Below are 21,013 nucleotides of genomic sequence, written 5' to 3'. Positions count from 1 at the left end.
TATTGTGATATACGGTAATGCGCTTTGTTAAACAAAGTTAATTATGGCCATCACTCACTACAGATAAAAGATACCACACGTGGCAACATTGTGTGTTTTATGGCTGACGAAGTTATAACAAATTACCGTCGTTTTAGCTTGAACAGACAAAGAATTGTTTTATTATTTCAGAATGGTCGTCATGGACATCTACAAAAATAATTGACCAATTGATCATTTAAAGAAACATCACTCAAATTCTACATCTCTTGTTAAGAAACACCACTGACACGTTCATAAAACACCTCTCCTACACCGAGCAATACCCCCAAACAATATTTCCACTGCCGACAGTCTGAAACGTTAGATGATCGTTTACAGAAATCTTACACCTCTTGTTAAGAACCACTGACACGTTCCTAAAACGTCTTTCCTACACCGAGCAATTCCTCCAAACAATGTTCTGCTGCCGACAGTCTGATATATTCACGAAGGAGATGATCGTTTACAGACAGCAAATAGCCATGTCTGGTGTAAACGAACAAATATGACAGCCATCGAGATTTATTTCACTACCGGATGCATGTGTCTAGGAAAACTTACCCAGCCATCTATCAAACTTATATAATAAGACTCTCCATTAAACAACTGACATGCTAGCAAGTTAAATAAACCAACCAACAAAAAACAAATACAAGTAAACAATACTTAAAACAATCATAACAAAGCTAACAAATAAATTGATACCAACTTGTCGTCATATTTATGACGTCGATAATGAACACTAGAACAGGAGTAACAGTTATCAAATTAACGTTTTTTAACACGATAATGTTCAAGCTTATTTTCAAATATTTACCATCGTATGGCATTGCCACTATTCCGTCTTTGCGTATTGCAGAGTTATCTTCTCTTGTGAGCAGGTATTGATTGTTCTGTCATTGGTTTGTGTGAGAAAATTACGTCGTTTTCTCAAAAATTGATGACGTTACTCTCACAAACAAATGACGTAACAATCAATACCTGCTCACAATAGAAGATAACTCTTTCATACGCAAAGACGGAACATAACCCTACCAAATTCAGTTGGCATTTATCTAGGCTATGCATGTCATGAACCGATTGTTGACGTCATCATTATCATGACGTCATAATTGTTACGTTGGATATCAATGACCCTTCCTGGGCGATGACCATGGCTGTTCTATTCATTGAAAAATATACACGATATATACATTATTTGAACTTAATGCTGAACAACAGTAAGTGTAATTCAATTTCCTATGAGATGAACAGATTCCAAAACAGTAAATATCAGTATTGAACTCCTTTCAGTTTGTATTCATAGGCAATTTGAATTCATTTTCCCTATGAATGCCAACTGAAAGCAGTTCAATGCTTAAATGAACGTTATTATTATTCTGTGTTTAATTGTTTACATATCTCTTGTTATACCGTGCATGTCACATTTACATTACAAGGGAGTCATTCGGCAGTAGCTTATCAGACACCAGATAAGGCGACCTTTCCGAAGGAACGAGCGTGACGTCATCCGTCCTCTAACAGTGAGGAATTATGGCAGGGGAAGGCAAAAAACCAGGTATGACCCAGGATGAGGCTTCCGCGGGGGTATCGGGCCCAGTACGAGGTAACCATGGAGTCTGGCTCTTCTCCATCATCGCAGTGATCGTGTTAGGTTTCTCAGTTTCCGGAGTGTTGTTATATATACAATTTAATGAAATAAGAACTCTGAAAAGTCGCGTGCTGACCCTAGAACTGTCATCATGGGCTAGGCAGGACGTCGGAGACCAGGTTAGTTTGTTAGTCTAGGTATTTTGTTTCTAATTCTGTACAGTCTGTGGCTCGACCCAACAGGAGACACACACTGTATCGAAATCAATTGCTATATATATTATTTCCCGATGTTCAAAATAACGAAATGTCAAAAATCGTTACTGTTGAAACTAATTAAGGATTGAATCAAACTTATTACAACCTCGGGTGTGTAAGGAACATTGTAAGTGTGATTCTGCATACTGGGACACGTTCGTAATGTCTGATATTCGCCCTTCACTGGTTAAATCTGTATTCGTCCAGTTAAAATTTCGCCTTAACATGTAATTACTATATATGGTAAACTGTATACTTTTATTCGCTGTCATAATATTTGCCCTCACTGCGGAGGGCGAAAAAGGCGAAAATTAAACTGCAGCGAAAAGTTCCTGGTATACAGTATATAAGGAATTCATTCATCAGATACTTCGTTTGATAATAGTTCCCAGATCAGTCAAAAATATACATAAAGGAATTATCATTCCCAGCCCAATTACAATGTAATATTATTTTATAATATCACAATAACAATTTTCCCTGTGAGAAATGACGTAGTAATCATTCATCGTGCCGTCATATTTTACTGGCTGTGGTATTAATATCACTGAACGATTGATCCGGAACATATCTTGTCTTTCCTTTTTTAATGAAGGCCGAGGAATCGCGAATGGTACGCTTTTAGTGTTGATTGTGATAACATTTTTTATAGATATTAGGCTATCGTACCTGTATGACATGTAAACACACCTGCTGTATAGGTTAAGGGTCATGATCATGTGTCCGGACATCTGACCTACATACAGACACGCCCCCATGTATCGTGACGGCCAACTGACCTATACATACTACATACTTGCATGGCATTAGCAGAGCACCACTGTACTGAAGTAAGGTCATTACGTAATACAAAAAGTTCTAAGTATTATACATTAACATACATTAATTACTTTACATCGCTGTTTTACAATGTATTGTGTCATGTACAATGTATGTAATCGCTTTGTCTTTTTGATTCTTCTTCGGTAATATAAAAAATAAAATAAAATAAAATATGCTTTATACCGTATTTTATAAATTAAACGGTGTGGATTTATTTCAAATGATTAACATTTCCGTGTATTCTATGTAATTTTTTTCCAAACCCTCAAATTAGAAAAGTAGAATTTTTAATACCATTAATGAAGTAACTTACAAAATGTCAATCAATCAATCAATTAATCAATCAAACAATTAATCCAGCCCTACCACTGAACATTGCGTCCATTAATGTTATATAGGCCTTAAATGCCGATAAACGTTTTGACATAAACGAATACAGGTGTGAACACAATCTAACTTTAACCTAAATGTCCCAGAATAAGTTCAACAGGAAACGAGGATTGACCTCTGGGCATTGTGATACGTGAGGTAGTGTATACGATGTACCACGTCACACAGGACGCTTCAGACCAGAACCGATATGTCGTATAGGTAATGAAACTGTATTCCTGATAAACTGATATAATTTATAATAGGATTGCAGTAAAATACTGAAAAAATGTTTGAGCTGCGCTAACTTCCGTTATTCGATTTGTCTGTAAACCTGCTCAGAATGATATCGCTATAAATGTGTGAACAGTTAACAGTTTACCATTGAACAGCTACACCAATAAAACATTGTCTCTTTAAAACATTCAGACAGAAATGTAGGTCATAGCAAACACTGGGACTAATGTTTCTTGTGTCGAAGCGTCCATTTAGAAAAAAAACCCAACAATAACATTAAAGAAATAACGCTAATATTATGAGTGCTTTGCTACTTATATAATACTACTAATAAGTCGAGGTTCTTATTTACCGCTTTATCACAACCAAGTTCGTAGGTCGCTCAAAGCGGTTCACAAATTATTATCCTTGGCCATAGGGCCTTTGCACCATTCAACAATATTCTAGCACTGCCCAACTACGTACTCATTTATAGCTGAGTAGACAGGAACAAGCGGGGTAAAGTATCTTGCTCAAGGATACAACACAGTGCCGTGATGTGACTCGAACCCACAAACCTTCGGTCACGAGCCCGGGGTCTTTTGGTGGCTTTTGAAAAATGAAGTCACCTATAATTTAAAAAAAACCGGAATATTTTCATTGCATTCTTACTACTAATATAGACCCTTCTTAACGTGTCAGTGATGTGCACATTAATCCCACAGGTCAGAGGTCAACATCACACGTCAGTAGTCCATATTAGTTTACACGTCAGAGGTCAACATCATTAAATAGGTCGAAGGTAATATCAGTTGAATCGTTATTGATCGAATAGAATGTCGAGGTCAGGTGCCATATTCTTGGTTGAATTTAACCACTAAATTCATTTCGCTAAAATCTGCACATGTAGTTTTTCCTAATATTGTATGCTGAAGTAGATTAATTGAAAGTTGTTTGTGTTACGTAACACATAAAGGATGGTGTAGGATTGTTTTAAATGTCCTGTTACAGGAAGGAACGGTGAGTTTGCTGACCAGTCCAGACTTCTTAGAGTCGCTAGCAGCACACCTACCAAAGAGGAGCCGCCGTCAGACCGCCCCCGACTATACTGCGTTGCTACAGCAGTTTGCAGCGAGTGAGGTAAACCCAATACTCGCCATTAATGTCGCGATATCACCAACATTATACACAGGACTTTCAATGTCTATTTCAAGATATTTTTTTGTCACATAAACAAGTGGTTGTGAGTGGAATGATAACATATTTCTCTGACTATTGTCAAGTTTTCAACGATGCCGTCCTGACGTCTATGGCGTCACATTAAGGTCAATATACATTGAACGCTTGAAAGTCCACCTCAAATAGTAAGGTGAATAGCTTTGAAACAATCGCTGACATGACTTAGATTATTGAACAGTGAAACAATTAGAAATATACTTTAATTAATGACCGAAGTCTTATTTTTGTTAAGAATTTACGCTAACGCAGTGGACTTTTTTCTATTGTATTTCCGTTTAGGACATATACGACTTACATTGTAATAAAACACCAACATTTACAACGAAGCTCTAGCGCGTTTGATTTACTATATATTTATCTGTGACAATGCACCAGAGGTAATATGCAGATAGTTGGAAGAAGAATGACAATCAGAAACAGACTTCTATGTCTCGTTAATAACACGTATGTAGGAGATACGACACGTTTAGCCTGATGTCCTATTCCTTTTGTTTAATAAATAAAATTGAAGGAAATCAAGACGACAGTTAAGGATATATGATATCTGACACTAGCATTTCTATCGCTTCAGGTAGCTCTCCATTAAAAACAGTTAAATACATTTCGTGAATGGTAATTAAACTAATTAGTTAATGAAACGGTTATATTTATATTTTTAAGTAATTAATATATGATAAAACATTTTAACCACGACTGTTATTCAAAAAATGTATTATGTTTTTCAGCTTCAAGTTTTGCGGACGTACTGTACAAACAGTACAAAGATATGTGTGCGAGGTAAACATTTTAATGATTATGATCAGAAACAAAGAAACCATTTCCAGTTTGTCCGATATAACTTTGTCATTATTTAAGGAAAAACATGTTTTTTTTTATGTAATGGAAATATAACACAAAAAAACGGAGTGTACTCTAATAAACCGCGAAGCGGTTTATGATGAGAATACACTCTGTTTTTTTGTGTTATAGCTCAATAACATTTAAAATATATTCAAGGTAATCCTTAAAACTTAATCTACTATACACAATCCCAGTGGAAATCCACTTTTATTGATGGACTCTTTTCTCTTAGAAATTGTTACGCCGCTGTATCAGCCAATCAAAAGCGACGTCACAAACGGAGACGTCATTTTTTATGTTATGGGCTGATAACATATTTTTTTAAGCCAATCAAAATGCTTGTAACCAGCAGGATTAAATTATAAAGAAATGAACAAAAATTTGAAACGGGACTTACAAACGTTTATTATTAGTGGTAGAGTGGCGCAGTGGATAGCGTACTCGTCTATCAAAGGCGGCCGGGGTTCGACTCCGATCGGACGTGAAAGGTATTGGGTCATCTCCCCGCCCACGTGGGTTTTCTCCGACCACGTACTTCGGGTTTCCTCCCGCATTGAAACCCACTTCGTGCTTCAATCGGAGTCAATAAGAGGCATAGAAATGTCTTTCAAAATACGGAAATAGTTTAGATGTACGCTATGTAGAAATGTTGTTACATTAAGTTTTGTATTTGCTAATGTTTTGCTTTGACAAAATATCGGGTAAGAGGCGGGAAATAAGCCTAGATTATCAAAAAGGTATGTTGGGTACGTGGGGTATGGGACGCCTACCCGAAGTCTCGATTCTGACCAAACGGTAGAATATCTATACCCCACATACCAACTTATATTATGACAGACTCCATTAGGGCTATGTATTGACTGTGCATGTCTAAGCAAGGTAAATTCTTGGACCCCTTCAGTAGAAAGTAGACCCGCTCTACAACATAATAAGTCTCCGGACACTTGCTACATAGCTTACTGTTCGTCAGGGTAGTGTATCTAGAACGCAAAGAAAGTGTAATATAAACACCGTACCGTTTGTAATATATACACCGTACCGTTTGTAATATATACCCCGTACCATTTGTAATATAAACACCGTACCATTTGTAATATAAACACCGTACCGTTTGTAATATATACACCGTACCGTTTGTAATATACACCGTACCGTTTGTAATATAAACACCGTACCGTTTGTAATATATACCCCGTACCGTTTGTAATATAAACACCGTACCGTTTGTAATATATACACCGTACTGTTTGTAATCTACACCGTACCGTTTGTAATATAAACACCGTACCGTTTGTAATATAGACACCGTACCGTTTGTAATATATACACCGTACCGTTTGTGATATATACACCGTACCGTTTGTAATAAACACCGTACCGTTTGTAATATATACACCGTACTCTTTGTAATATACACCGTACCGTTTGTAATATAGACACCGTACCGTTTGTAATATAGACACCGTACCGTTTGGGTTATTTAGCAAGTTTTCAACGCAAAGATAACTATCAAAAAAACTGAAAAATAGTTCAAACGAGAAATTATTTTCAAGAATAGCAACTTCATAAAATATTTGATTGTTTCGAAACCTTTAGTTATGTTTATTGCAAACAATTGTTTGACTTAATGCAAAAAACTTGTTTCCATTTTAGGTCAGCCAGGACAGAAAGGTAAGTCGATAGTCTACGGGTACTTCACTTCCTGATTGTGTATTTATTTCTAGGCTAAATCCGTCAAGCATTGTATATTTATGTTCAGAGCAGAAAGTCGTTTTTGTTGAGGACACACGACCGTAAATCTAATATTATACCTATTACCGAAATATTGTTTAGATTTTGAAAACGAAATGTGTTTTTCTTCTTTCTTTTCCCCCTTTTAACATGTAGTTGGGTACATTTAGAACAGGTAGGACCTTTTCTCAATCAACCCTCCACCAAATTCTTTTCAAAATCAGACCTACACGCCGTTTTCTATTTTTAAACCTGAACGTGTTTTATTTTCTGTAGGGAACCGAGGCACAGACGGGTTCCCCGGGACCAAAGGAGAAAAAGGACATTACGGTATTTCCGGTCCCACGGGACCTCGGGGATATGATGGTACACCAGGACCGCGGGGACCAAAGGGCGAACCGGGAACCATGTTGCAGGGTATGACGGGACCCAAAGGAGACAAGGGTAAAAACACAATATAACTCGTATAGATTGTTACTTACTTATAATAATTATTATTATTTTGATTGACGATCGATCACTATCCGATAAAACTGCATATGGCTAATAAGCATAATTTTCTGTGTTATAAAATAGCAAATACCACTACCGCTTTTTAGGGTTTGTAAACTTGATCGTCATATTTGATGAACGTTTTTTTGTGTGCATACAAATGACGTATATTAAAAGGTATAATATCGTATTTGATGCTTTATGATGTTTCACATGGTCGGGCCATAGCTGTTGGCGTTGATGATTGCAATGATCACAATCATGAATTCACGATGTGAACAATTGATAGAGCTATCGCTTGAGTGTTGTGATTGGGCTTTAGTCGGCTAACAACTGTTCTACAAAACAAATCGACATCAATAACGGTGACGTAGTACACAAATAGTGGATTGCAGTCAATTGCAGTCCGGAAAAGGGCCGAAAAGTACATGTTGGAAGGTTTAGCTAAGTTTCTATGTTTCCTTATGTTACAATATATGTTAATCAAACTCTGTTTTCATGCAGGAGACCGAGGAGAAATAGGCCCTCAGGGAGCCATGGGAACCGCCTCCGTGACGTCACCGGTGAACCCAAATAAGTGCTGCGACAATCTATGTAATGTCTGTTTGCTGTCCGTACTGATTTCATGCTCATCAAATTATCATCTCATTTTCTTTTGCCGGTGTTTGAGATTTGAGAGCAAAGTGTTTTCCTGATGTTCACAGTCTTTAAGTGATTTCACAACACCTGCCATGTAAACACAAACAAATTCAATGTTTTATGTTTTTATGAAAAGTAAATATAAGTGTGCGATTACAAAAAAGAAATATTTACAAAAATGAACATCTAAGTTATATCTTAGCAGCGGTTGAGAAGTTTGCATATTTAATTCAGTTTAATTTCTTTGTGTTTTGTAAGTTTTGGAGGACTCGGTGTTAAAAGTAAAATAGTTTAAGACTTTCAGTTGTATATTTCCAATTATGCCTTTTGTCAAGAACGAAAAATTCAATTAAGTAGGAAAATCCGTTGAATAAAATATTATTGCAAATATGTATTTTTTTCTGCAGTTCTATGTCAAAATGCGATTTTACATGATTACACATACTTATGAAGCAGATATATACAAGTTTACTTTAATGAGTTTGGTATGATCGACATTTAAAAGAAAGATCACACGATTTTAAAATATAAACTGATATGCTAGGACTGATAACTCTAAGGGAATTAAGACGCATTAGAGAATAATTATAATACAGGGAGATAACTCTCACATAAATCAGATGCATTTGGTAGCATACACCCTTAACAAAATACTGTTTTTATTAGTTCGTCATTTTGAAAACAGAATTTCATTTTTTTTTCCAGCGGCCCCTCAGTTTTTGCGTCCCCAGACGGCCGTAGTTACCGCCCCTTACGGCTCCTCAGTTATTCTGCCGTGTAGCGCCGTGGGATTGCCACATGCAGATATCTCGTGGGTCCCCCCGGTAGATCCTTTGTCACTCGGGAGGTATATCCAGGAGTACAACGGTATGGAGCTCCAGAACGTCAAGTATACCGACTCTATGACGTTTAAGTGTCGAGCTCACAACATTTTCGGAACCGTGGAGAAATACATCAAACTCATCGTTACAGGTAACATTTCTTTTCAATTGCTGGTAACATCAGTATGATTGAGGAAGGTTTGATATGCACACAGCTTGTAGAAAAACTAAATGATAATGAGTTTATTAATACTATTGCTGAATAGGATATTATTTGCCTGTATGAATGTTGGGTGAATGAAAATGACGATGTTACTTTACCTGGTTATGATGTTAAATCTGTTCCTAGAAATGACGGAAGGGGTGGAGGAATTGTTATTTATTGTAAAGAAACCATTAAGCAAATAGTTTCCATCGAAAAAGTTGTATTTGATCATTCTGTTATTATCAAATTAGATTCAAAGTATATGAAAGATAACAAAAATTGTTTTATTATAGCTAATTATGTGCCTCCGGCCAATAGCGTATACTATGATAATAATGACGTTGATATTTTTGAAGTCATAGAAGAAAATGTATCTGTGTATAATGAATACGGAAATGTGATTGTTATTGGTTATCTAAATAGTAGAACCGGAACAAGTAGCGATTTTATAGAAAATGACAATATTGGAAGTTTACCTTTCCATGTTTTATCGAATGTTTTTAATTACTTACCTGATATTAACGTTACTGAAAGAAAAAGTACAGATAAATTTGTAAACACAATGGGAAGAAAACTTTTGAATTTATGTTAAGCGAGTGGTTTTAGAATCGTAAATGGGCGACATCCGGGCGACGATAAAGGCAGTATTACATTCTATAATAGTTTGGGAACAAGTTTAATCGATTACGTTCTTGTTGATGAGTCAAATTTCGAAATTATAGGAAATTTTAAAAGCGGAGAGTTCAATAATTTTTCAGACCATTCGCCTATTGTGTTTACGGTAGAAATTAAGATTATAGAAGAAAATATACATGGTGATAATGAGCTGTTTTATTCTACGCGATGGAATCAGGAACATTTTGAGTTAATTAAAACAATGGTCAGTGATAATGCCGATAGTCTAATGCATACATGTATAAATATGGATATGTCTTTGGATAGTGTTAATAAAAGTGTCGCAGATTTTTCTGAATTACTTAGAACCATTGTTGAACCTTATTGCGTTCAAATTCCATCTTGTAATATATCTAAAAACTATAATAAGGGAGATAAACCTTGGTTTTCAGAAACTTGTAAAGTAAAATTCAAAGAATACAAAACTGCTCTCTCAGTCTTTAATAAGAACAAAATACGTGACAATCATACAAGTTTGATCGATAAGAAAAAGGTATACAAGAAGCTAGAATTAAGACTGAAAAGAGAATACAAGACCCAGAAGGGTAACATGATGAATTACTTGAGAAAATATAACCCGAAAACATTTTACAAAAGTTTTAAAAGAAAGACAAAAGCGAGAAAATGTGATTTGAAAAGAGAAGATTTTTTTGAACATTTTAAAAAATTGGCGTCTACTGTTCCTGATCGTAATGAGGATGTTGATGCATATATGAATGCTTATGATGATTCTGGTAATTATATGAACCCTTATTCTGAATTAGATGTAGAGATCACTGAGAGAGAGGTTTTACATGCAATATCTAATTTAAAACAAAATAAGGCTTGTGGTCTTGATGGTTTGTTAAATGAAGTGTTTGTTACTTGTAAAGATGCATTGGCACCATGTCTAAAATTGCTTTTTAATGGAATATTTAGTTCTGGATTTTTTCCAGATAATTGGAATATTGGAACAATTATACCACTATTTAAGAAAGGGGATGTGAATGTAACTGATAATTATAGAGGTATTACATTAGTAAGTTGTCTTGGAAAAAAATTCACTGCCATTTTAAATGAAAGATTAGTTAATGTTGATAAAATACATAATATTATCACAGATGTACAATTTGGATTTAGAAAAAAACTTTCCACGATAGATGCTATTTTCGTACTACAATCATTAATTAATAGAACTCTCAAAAAACGAAACAGACTTTACTGCTGTTTTATAGATTATAAAAAAGCTTTTGATTTTGTTAAAATCTTTGGTATAAAATGATTAAGGAAGGTATAGAAGGGAAATTCCTGAAAATAATAAGAAGTCTCTATGCCAATGTAAAATGTTGTGTTAAATTCAAAGGTGTTACTGAATTTTTCAAATGTGATTGTGGTTTATTCCAAGGGGAAATATTATCTCCCTTGTTGTTTACATTGTTTGTTAATGATTTAGAAATGGATTTTATAAAAAAATAATTGCTTATCACTAGAAATTCAAACCATTAATTTATTTTTACTTATGTATGCAGACGATATGGTCATACTATCGGAAACACCAGAAGACTTGCAGAAAATGTTAGATTCACTAGCAGATTACTGTAGAAAATGGAGCTTAACTTTAAATGTAGATAAAACAAAAATAGTTATCTTTAGAAATGGAGGTTTAATAAGAGCAAAAGAAAAATGGTTTTATAATAATGATGCGATTGAAGTAGTTGATGAGTTTAATTATCTTGGTCTCACTTTAAATTATAATGGAAAATTTACAAAAACAAAAAAAAACCTTGCAGAACAAGGTCGAAAAGCACTATTTGCCATAAATAATGTATGTAAAAAGAATTATTTTAATATAGAATCTCGTCTTGCTGTTTTTGACACGTTTGTCAATAGTATTTTAATGTACGGTTCAGAAATTTGGGGATTTCATAAAGCACCCGAAATAGAAAAATTGCATATTGGATTTTTGAAATCATTATTAGGATTAAGAAAATCTACAAACACTGCATTTCTTTATATTGAATTTGGAAGATCTCATTTAGAGCTGTTAAGAAAAGTTAAAATTTTTAAGTATTGGATTAAATTACAACGTTCTGATAACTGTGTGCTGAAAGCTTGTTATGATGATATGGTTGAAAATAAAGACCCCTGGATCCTTAACTTAAAACATGATCTTTCAAGAGTCGGCCTTGGATACATGTTTGTGACTGATAGTATTTATCATTCTAGTGAAGTATATAAGCAGCGATTATGTGATAGTTTTCAGCAAGATTGTCTAGAGAAAGTTCATTCTTCTTCTAAAGGAGTATTATATCAGCATTTAGTGGAAAGTATTAAATTGCAACCATATCTTCATAAGGCAATTAATTTTAATTATTTAAAACATATTTCTAAGATACGTTTATGTGCGCATGACCTGTCTATTGAACGTGGCCGTTACAGAGATATACCTAGAGAAGAAAGAAAATGCATTTTATGTAATGAAAATGATATAGAAGATGAATTTCATTTTATAATTAAATGTAATCGCTATTCAGACCTCCGGTCTAAATACATAAAGAAATATTATTTCAAAAGGCCTAGTATGTATACATTTGTTCAATTACTCAAAATCGAAAACACAAAAGAACTTAATAATTTAGGAAAGTATTTATCACTAGCGTTTAAACGTAGAGCAGATTTATTAAGAGGTCATCAATAGAACAGGTCATGTTAAGATACATGTTGTACATCAGTTTATTGTATACAAATTATGTAATACACTATTATATTGATAAGTCTTGTATGGGTGAATGATGGTGAAGAATGGTTCTGGCGTGTGTATGATGAATGACGTATGATTGCTGCTGCTGTTGCTGATATGGTGATGATGATGATGATGATGATGATGTAATGATGTGATGATGATGATGATGATGATGATGATGTGATGATGATGATGATGATGATGATGATGATGATGATGATGTAATGATGTGATGATGATGATGATGATGATGATGATGATGTAATGATGTGATGATGATGATGATGATGATGATGAAGATGATGAAAATGATGTGTGCGAGTCAGTGTGAGTGTTCTTGATGAGGAGGATGATGTGTGCGAGTCAGTGTGAGTGTGTCCTTGTGAGTGTCTTTGTCTTATCTGTAATTGCCATAAGTTGTAAAACTTCAGCAAATAAAGAACTATGTTAACTATGTGAACAGCTGCTCATTTGCTTACATGGCAGATACGCGCTGATTAAAAATCAGATCCCTCTCTGAAATGTCATTTGAATGGCATTCTCATTAGATAACCTACTTGAAATATGTATCGTTGATGGGATTTTAAATGACATGCATCACGAGACAAGTCTTAGCCATTGAGCACGCGACAATACGCTGTTGCAGTTATTTAACAAATCTGTGCAGACTGTCGATAAGGCGGGAACTTTAAACTTTGAATATTATTTGTAACTTAAAACACGTGAAAAACGTAAGTACAAGCATTGGACTATTTTCAAATTTAAAAACGATGTTACGTTATTGTTTGTAAATCTATATTTGACTACTCGACATTTATGACCAACTTGCAGACAAAGTGACAGCCTCGGTCTCACCGTCTCAGTCGTCAGTTGTGGGCGGGCCAAATACAAACGTAGATATCGTCTGCTCCTGGACCGGAACGCCGCCTCCGAACATTACGTGGACTCACGTGCTACCTGGCGGAAAATCTATTCCGTTGACGGCGGGGACGGCATTGTCTACCATAACAAATACTAGTACACTGCACGTGACGGGAGCTGGAGCGTTAGACGCCGGGATGTACCAGTGTACAGTAACTAACGGCATAGAGACGCAAACTAGCACGGCCAACGTAATCGTCCAATGTGAGTATCATAACCACATTATGTCGTGAAGGTTAAATTGACGGTGTTAATACTATTTATACAATATATCACAAATAAATGCACGTTCTTATACGCCGGGTTCGTAACCGAAAGGTTGCGAGTTCAAGTCACAGCACGGCACTGTGTTGTATCTTTTAGCAAGATGCTTTGCTCAGCTTGTTCCAGTTTACTCAGCTGTAAATGAGTACGTGGTTGGGCAGTGCTAGAATTATTGAATGCTAGCTGTGAGCGCCAAAATAGCAGCACCAGCTGTATGCTTCCCAGGGAGTTGAGGAAGTTATTGGCTGCTTGCAAGGCCCTATAACCACGGATAATAATTTGTGAATCGCTTTGAGACAACCTACGAACTAGGTTGTGATAAAGCGGTATATAAGAACCTCGAATTATTATCATTATTATTATTATTTGAAATATTTATTGGCAGATAAGCAATTCAACAACATTCTATCATTTTCCTACCGAATGTATTTAAATATTTAGACATTAGGAAATTGTCCGAGGTTAACCGAATATGTTGTACGATATTGCTATTATTCATATTGCGTTATGTCGACTTGAAATAATCCTGGTGTTCCCTCAGCAAAGCCAGGCATACTGACTGGTCCCCTTTCTCAAACCGTGTTGGCGGGGCAGACGATCGTACTCCGTTGTGACGTCATTGCCACGCCTCCCGCCAGTGTTGTTTGGACCTACCCTCATGTGAGTATCGTTTACTTTATCACAGTGTTAGATTTGTATGTTTACGTCTCTGATTGAGCCGGTCGTTAGAAATTCCATTCGTATGTATTTAAGACAGGGACTTTACGATTTGTATTTTAATGAGACGGAGGCTGTCACCCGAGATTCCAATATTCACGTGTCTCAATTTATAGCTGAAATTGCACCTAAAGGTATTTCTCACCATTTCCTTCCGTTTGGTAAGGATAAGTTGTATATTGGTTCATATATCAGAACTAGTGAATTGACGTTACGGTAACTAATACGATGTATGTTCTCCGTCATTTCATCTGACAAATGACCAGTGAAGCATATGCGTACTTAAGTGTAAAAAAATGTACGAGTTGACAATACAAAGTGCCGTCGATTCGGCTTCGCTATTAACTCATGTAAACTTAGTTGTTATAATGTACGAAATGACAGTCAAATCAACAAGTCGATTCGGCTTCGCTTTTTAATACCCAATTTATTGATGCCGACACGTACATATCGCTGGTTGTGTTATATAGACCTATATGCAATGTCTTAGTAGTAACAGGTCAAATCGTAAGTATTTCATTATGGATGGGGAAACGCCCATCATATGGCATGAACTTTGACAGTGATGGCCCCTTACCGTACTTGTTTGTTTGTAGACGGGAACAGCCCCTCCAAAGGACGTGCTTGTAAACCCGGACGGTTCCATCACCATCCAGAACATCAATGATTTTAACCAGGGCACGTACACCTGCTCGGCCACGAACGGCCTCGGTACCACCACAGCCACCGGACAGGTCAACGTCATATGTACGTAATCAGGTCAAAGGTCACAAAGTATGTTTCAACAGTCACGTGGGCTTTACTCTAGTCATCATGAGATTAATGATATGTTACCATCAATATATTTCCAAGAACAAGTTTTTTCATTGGGGAAAAAGTCAAGGATATCAAACGTTATGCACGTGCATAATGACTAAGTCGGTCATGGAGAACTTGGTGTCTACGCTATATATGATTTCTTTGTTCCCGGAAAGTACTTTTTTGCAAATAGTAAAGCTTTCGCAAAATTTACAAATGAAACTTTTCGTAAAAATGATCAAGTATACTATAAATCATATTGCACTTTGTTTTTAATCCGGTACTAGACTCTACGACTGTTTATTGTTTATAAAGTTGTTTATGTATAGTTTCCTGTATAGTTGTGTCGGCAGACACAAAGTTAATAACCCGAATCTTGTCTACAATCATATTTACATTGCCTGCATGGAAAAGCACAAAGTTGCTTGATTAACACCTACCCCGATCTTTACATAGAATATAACCTTCAGGCTAACTACTTACATTTTGTAGTTGTACGATCAGACGAACGGTTTCGATTTTACAATCATTAAGTTTCCATTTCTTGATGTTTACGTCCCTTACATCGACTGCTGACGGAAAAACTTGCGACAAAAGGTTTCCAAAGATAAAGGTTGAAGGACAAGTGTTATGACCGCAAGCATGATCTCATTGGGAAAATATCCTTTTTATTTGTGTTTTATGATGGATGATATTTGTGATATTATGTTCATTCATGAAACCTGTCGATTTGTTGTCATTACCCCGTTGTTTAGTTTTTAGGACGTGGTTAGTGTGGTCGATGAATGAAAGCACGCTTATCATTGAGGAACACCTGGCCATATTCTTCTTTGTTTTGTCTTAGTTTCCCAGATATTGAGTTTGAATTATGGTTATATTTACACTTCGATGTTTTCTTGTTTTTTCGTAGCTCCAGTAACGGTTAGCGTCACTCCAAGTAAACTTCCGGTGCACGCAGGTGATACATTTACTCAAATAGCTTGCTCCGGAACAGGCGATCCGAATCCGACATTGACATGGACAGCCGATAATGGTCAACCGGTGACATCTAGTGGCGGGAAATTTCTGTTACTGGGCAACGGAGAACTTATTATAACAAATGTAGACCCTGATAGTGACTCGGGGATATATACATGTACTGGGAACAATGGCAAAGAGACAGCCACGGCTCAAACCATCGGTAAGTAGCCATTAATTAGGGACCCCTTTACCACTGCCAAGAGCTGTTACTGTGCAACGGAAACTTGTTTTTGCTAGCATGACTATACAGCTTTGGTAAATCAGTTCTGACAGAAAACCATACGTTGCGGTATTGAAATGGAAATATAATGAAGGTGGAAAAATACCAGTATCTTGAGGCATAAATGAAAAGTACATTGCTGGATTGAACGACACTTTTTTTCAATTTCATGCTGTTTGCGTTCATAAAAATAATGACCTCGATGTATATCTTCGTACCGTCTTCGTTGAAGTTTTCGTGTGTGGAAATGTTCGCGTCGTGATTCGCTAAACTAATCAGTGTGTAGACGTTTTCGCGTAAGCAATGGTTTTGAAATCAAATATTCTATGTATCTGTAATCTATCTAATCTATAAATTTGCGTGTGTATGTTTTCGCATTAATGCCTTTAACGCAAAAAACGCGAGCATTTCCACACCGCGAAAATTTCCTGTTTTTCAGCATTTTTCTCTCTGTCTAGTGTATAACGATCTCGGCACACTCTCATGTACTACGACGTTTGCCGATTGTTCAACAACAACGGGCAGAGCATGCGGGTAAGTTAAGATACACGGACATCAAAAATAAACAATTTTTTTCATCGATAGGTGCTAAATCATTTTTTAGATAACTCACTGTAAAAATCGTTGTGACAAACACACGACAGAGGGCGCTGTCTAGAAAATTTTGACGCTCAAGGTGGCGCTGTATACGGATAGAGCCTATCATCATAAACAATGGAGAAATAGTATTGTTTTCAAAAATTCCAGAAAGGATTATTACGATGAAGGATTGTGAAGTCACAAACATGTGTAGTTTGTCTACACGCTAGGGTATGACAAACGGATTTAATGACTTATCTGGACGGACAGGGATAACGTTTTATCAGTGATTCGATACAGGGTGATTGTAATGTTAATAGCCATAGAAGCAAGCTATTGGTGCTGTTTGTAACGTTCGTTTTGATTGGTCAAATTAAAGTGCAAAATGTCCATTCAAGCAGTGACGTGTTTAATGTACAAATGCACCTACAAGGTCGACATCAGTTTGCGACAGACTTATTTTGATAGACATGACCATTCTGAACCTGACGTCTTTTAAGTTTTAATAATTAATTGCATGTTTAACGTTGACATCTCTGATATGGTATCATGCTTGTTCATTTTGCCATTATTAATAAATACAAAAATTAGTTAGTTTGATATAAACTTTCCCTACGACAGAGGGCGCTGTCCAGGAAATTGTGACACACAAGGTGGCGCTGTATACGGATATAAATTATATACGCCGGTGAGTGACTTATCCGTATCACTAAGGAGAATTGGTTTGTTACACACTAACATAGTCATTGATTTAAATAAATAGAAAATTTACTGAAACTGTGGTTATCAATTCTTTAAGTTCATAATTTTACACTGATTTGAAATCCTGAATCTAAAAAGAAGTTGTTTTTCAATTTTTGTAAAGAAAAAATATTCACTTAGTAGATTTTTGGCTGAAAATTTCTAATATTAAATTTTCGATGAATTAAATGGGTCATTATCATTTTTTGTAGGCAATTAAACTTTTTAAAATTGACACTTTGACAATTTTGATGTGTTCTTATTGTAACCGTGCACTTCAATCGGCTTTTTAGCAATCGGTGGTGTGTTTGTCAGCAAAACATGCCGGAACAGCAGGAAATGACGTCATCTGGCACATCATCAATGGCGGCAGTACATACGAGAGTAAATTAAGCAATGGAATCCAAAGTCAATTGTAAGTAAACAAACTGATCACGTGTACATGTACAGGGGCGTACAGGGGCGGGGCACGGATCCCCACCCAAGGACCACGTGTACATGTACAGGGGCGTACAGGGGCCCCAATGATCGCATATGTACATGTATTTTGTATCCTTGAAATTTAACTCTCTAAAAAAGCAATCTTTACCAATTTTGATTTTGTTTTAAAACTATGTTTATTCCCGCTTCAAGAGCTTTAAGCATAAGAAAAAATGTCTGACAAGGCGTAGTGTTTACTTAGCTAACCTGATGTAATATATATGTTTGTATATATTCAAATTATCGGAGCCTGATTAAGTTACTTGTATAATGATAAAATAATCAACTTTGCGGTTGAAGTACTGACCGGATGTAATTTACATTGTATATAATTTTATATGTATGCCCTCAGTTTTAATATGTTTGCTCTAATCATTCCAGTTCCGGTCCTCTAGCAGAAACTGCGCAGATCTGGGAGGAATCTTCAGCCCCCGCCCATCAAGCCGGCGTACCCATATTAGGATAATGGCTCAGCCCGGCCAGTTGATATGCCCATATAAGGATGGCGGGTCTAGTCATGCTATCTCATCACCTCATCATCGTCCACGTTGTCGTCGCTATCACTGTGAGGACTTCTTCAGATGTATCAAACAGTTGTTATTGTGTTGGATCTTTAAAATCATATATTAACAAGTTTTCTTTGTGTCTTCATTGATTATTTCCTTTTCATGTAATATGATTATCACTGTAGAAATTAGTCAAATCTCTGAGTGTCATTCATTTGATTGATATTTAATAATTAGATTAAGTGAAGTTAAACGTCCCCAGTTGATGGATTCCATTGAGGAATTTACTTAAATCCGACCATTGATCAAAGAGGTGACCATCATAGCGTACTGCCAAGGTGGTAATGCTAATGTTTTAAGCGTTGGGTAAGTTACCGCGAAAATATCCACACGAGATTTTTATTTATACATTATGTAGTTTATAGATATAGAGAACATATAGATTTCTGATCCATTGCCCAAACACAAATTCCATCACACCGTGATCAGTTTATAGGGTCATAACTCAAATATTTCCACTCGCGATAATTGCCCCTTTTACAGTAACTCTAACAGTAACGTTTACATATTTATCTCATTGTTAGGTTTCAATGAAAGCCCGAACATCTTATTGTTAGGTTTCATCGAAATTACGAACATCTCATTGTCAGGTTTCAGTTAAAGTACGAACATCTTATTGTTCGGTTTCACTGAAAGTACGAACATCTTATTGTTAGGTTTCACTGAAAGTACGAACATCTTATTGTTAGGTTTCACTGAAAGTACGAACATTTCATTGTTAGGTTTTACTGAAGGTACGAACATCTCATTCTTAGGTTTCACTGAAAGTACGAACATCTTATTGTTAGGTTTCACTGAAAGTACGAACATATCATTGTTAGGTTTCACTGAAAGTACGAACATCTTATTGTAAGGTTTCACTTAAAATACGAACATCTTATTGTTAGGTTTCATTAAAAGTACGAACATCTTATTGTTAGGTTTCACTGAAAGTACGAACATCTTTTTGTTAGGTTTCACTGAAAGTACGAACATCTTATTGTTTGGTTTCACTGAAGGTACGACATCTCATCATTAGGTTTCATTAAAAGTACGAACATCTTATTGTTAGGTTTCAGTTAAAGTACGAACATCTCATTGTTAGGTTTCAGTTAAAGTACGAACATCTTATTGTAAGGTTTCACTTAAAATACGAACATCTTATTGTTAGGATTCACTGAAAGTACGAACATCTTAGTGTAAGGTTTCACTTAAAATACGAACATCTTATTGTTAGGTTTCACTGAAAGTACGAACATCTTATTGTTTGGTTTCACTGAAATTAGGAACATCTTATTATTAGGTTTCACTGAAAGTACGAACATCTTATTGTTTGGTTTCACTGAAGGTACGAACATCTCATTATTAGGTTTCAGTTAAAATACGAACATCTTATTGTTAGGTTTCACTGAAAGTACGAACATCTTATTGTAATGTTTTATTGAAATTACGAACATTTTATTGTATGGTTTCATTAAAAGTACAAACATCTTATTGTTAGGTTTCATCGAAATTAAGAACATCTCATTGTTAGGTTTCAGTTAAAGTACGAACATCTTATTGTCAGGTTTCACTGAAAGTACTAACGAACATCTTATTGTTTTGTTTCACTGAAAGTACGATCATCTTATTGTTAGGTTGTACTGAAAGTACGAACACCTTCTTGTTAGGTTTCACTGAAATTAGGAACAACTTATTATTAGGTTTCACTGAAATTACGAACATTTTATTGTATGGTTTCATTAAAAGTTCAAACATCTTATTGTTAGGTATCACTGAAAGTACGAACGAACATCTTATTGTTCGGTTTCACTGAAAGTACGAACATCTTATTGTTTTGTTTCACTGAAAGTACGATCATCTTATTGTTAGGTTTCACTGAAAGTACGAACGAACATCTTATTGTTCGGTTTCACTGAAAGTACGAACAACTTATTGTTATGTTTCACTGAAAGTACGAACATCTTATTGTAAGGTTTCACTTAAAATACGAACATCTTATTGTTAGGTTTCATTAAAAGTACGAACATCTTATTGTTAGGTTTCTTTAAAAATAAGAACATCTTATTGTAAGGTTTCAGCTAAAGT

The 21,013-nt window shown here is 35.6% G+C and overlaps 1 protein-coding gene across 1 annotated transcript; it reads left to right on the top strand.

Annotated features, from left to right (window-relative positions):
- Positions 1-1,498: 1,498 nt before the first annotated feature.
- On the top strand, positions 1,499-19,008 carry LOC110451025 (hemicentin-2-like). Its single transcript, XM_021498858.1, has 15 exons — positions 1,499-1,791; positions 4,288-4,416; positions 5,241-5,292; positions 7,009-7,026; positions 7,363-7,530; positions 8,083-8,172; positions 8,923-9,189; positions 13,472-13,765; positions 14,367-14,485; positions 15,139-15,289; positions 16,251-16,520; positions 17,039-17,114; positions 17,781-17,847; positions 18,194-18,315; positions 18,762-19,008. The coding sequence occupies exons 1-15, from the start codon at positions 1,555-1,557 to the stop codon at positions 18,844-18,846; spliced, it is 2,145 nt and encodes a 714-aa protein (XP_021354533.1). The 5' UTR covers positions 1,499-1,554; the 3' UTR covers positions 18,847-19,008.
- The last annotated feature ends 2,005 nt before the right edge of the window (positions 19,009-21,013 follow it).

The sequence above is a fragment of the Mizuhopecten yessoensis genome, unplaced genomic scaffold (genome assembly GCF_002113885.1).
Source record: "Mizuhopecten yessoensis strain PY_sf001 unplaced genomic scaffold, ASM211388v2 scaffold5737, whole genome shotgun sequence".
Lineage (NCBI taxonomy): Eukaryota > Metazoa > Mollusca > Bivalvia > Pectinida > Pectinidae > Mizuhopecten > Mizuhopecten yessoensis.
The sequence above is the reverse complement of the archived record's forward strand: the minus strand, read 5'-3'. Positions and strand labels throughout refer to the sequence as shown.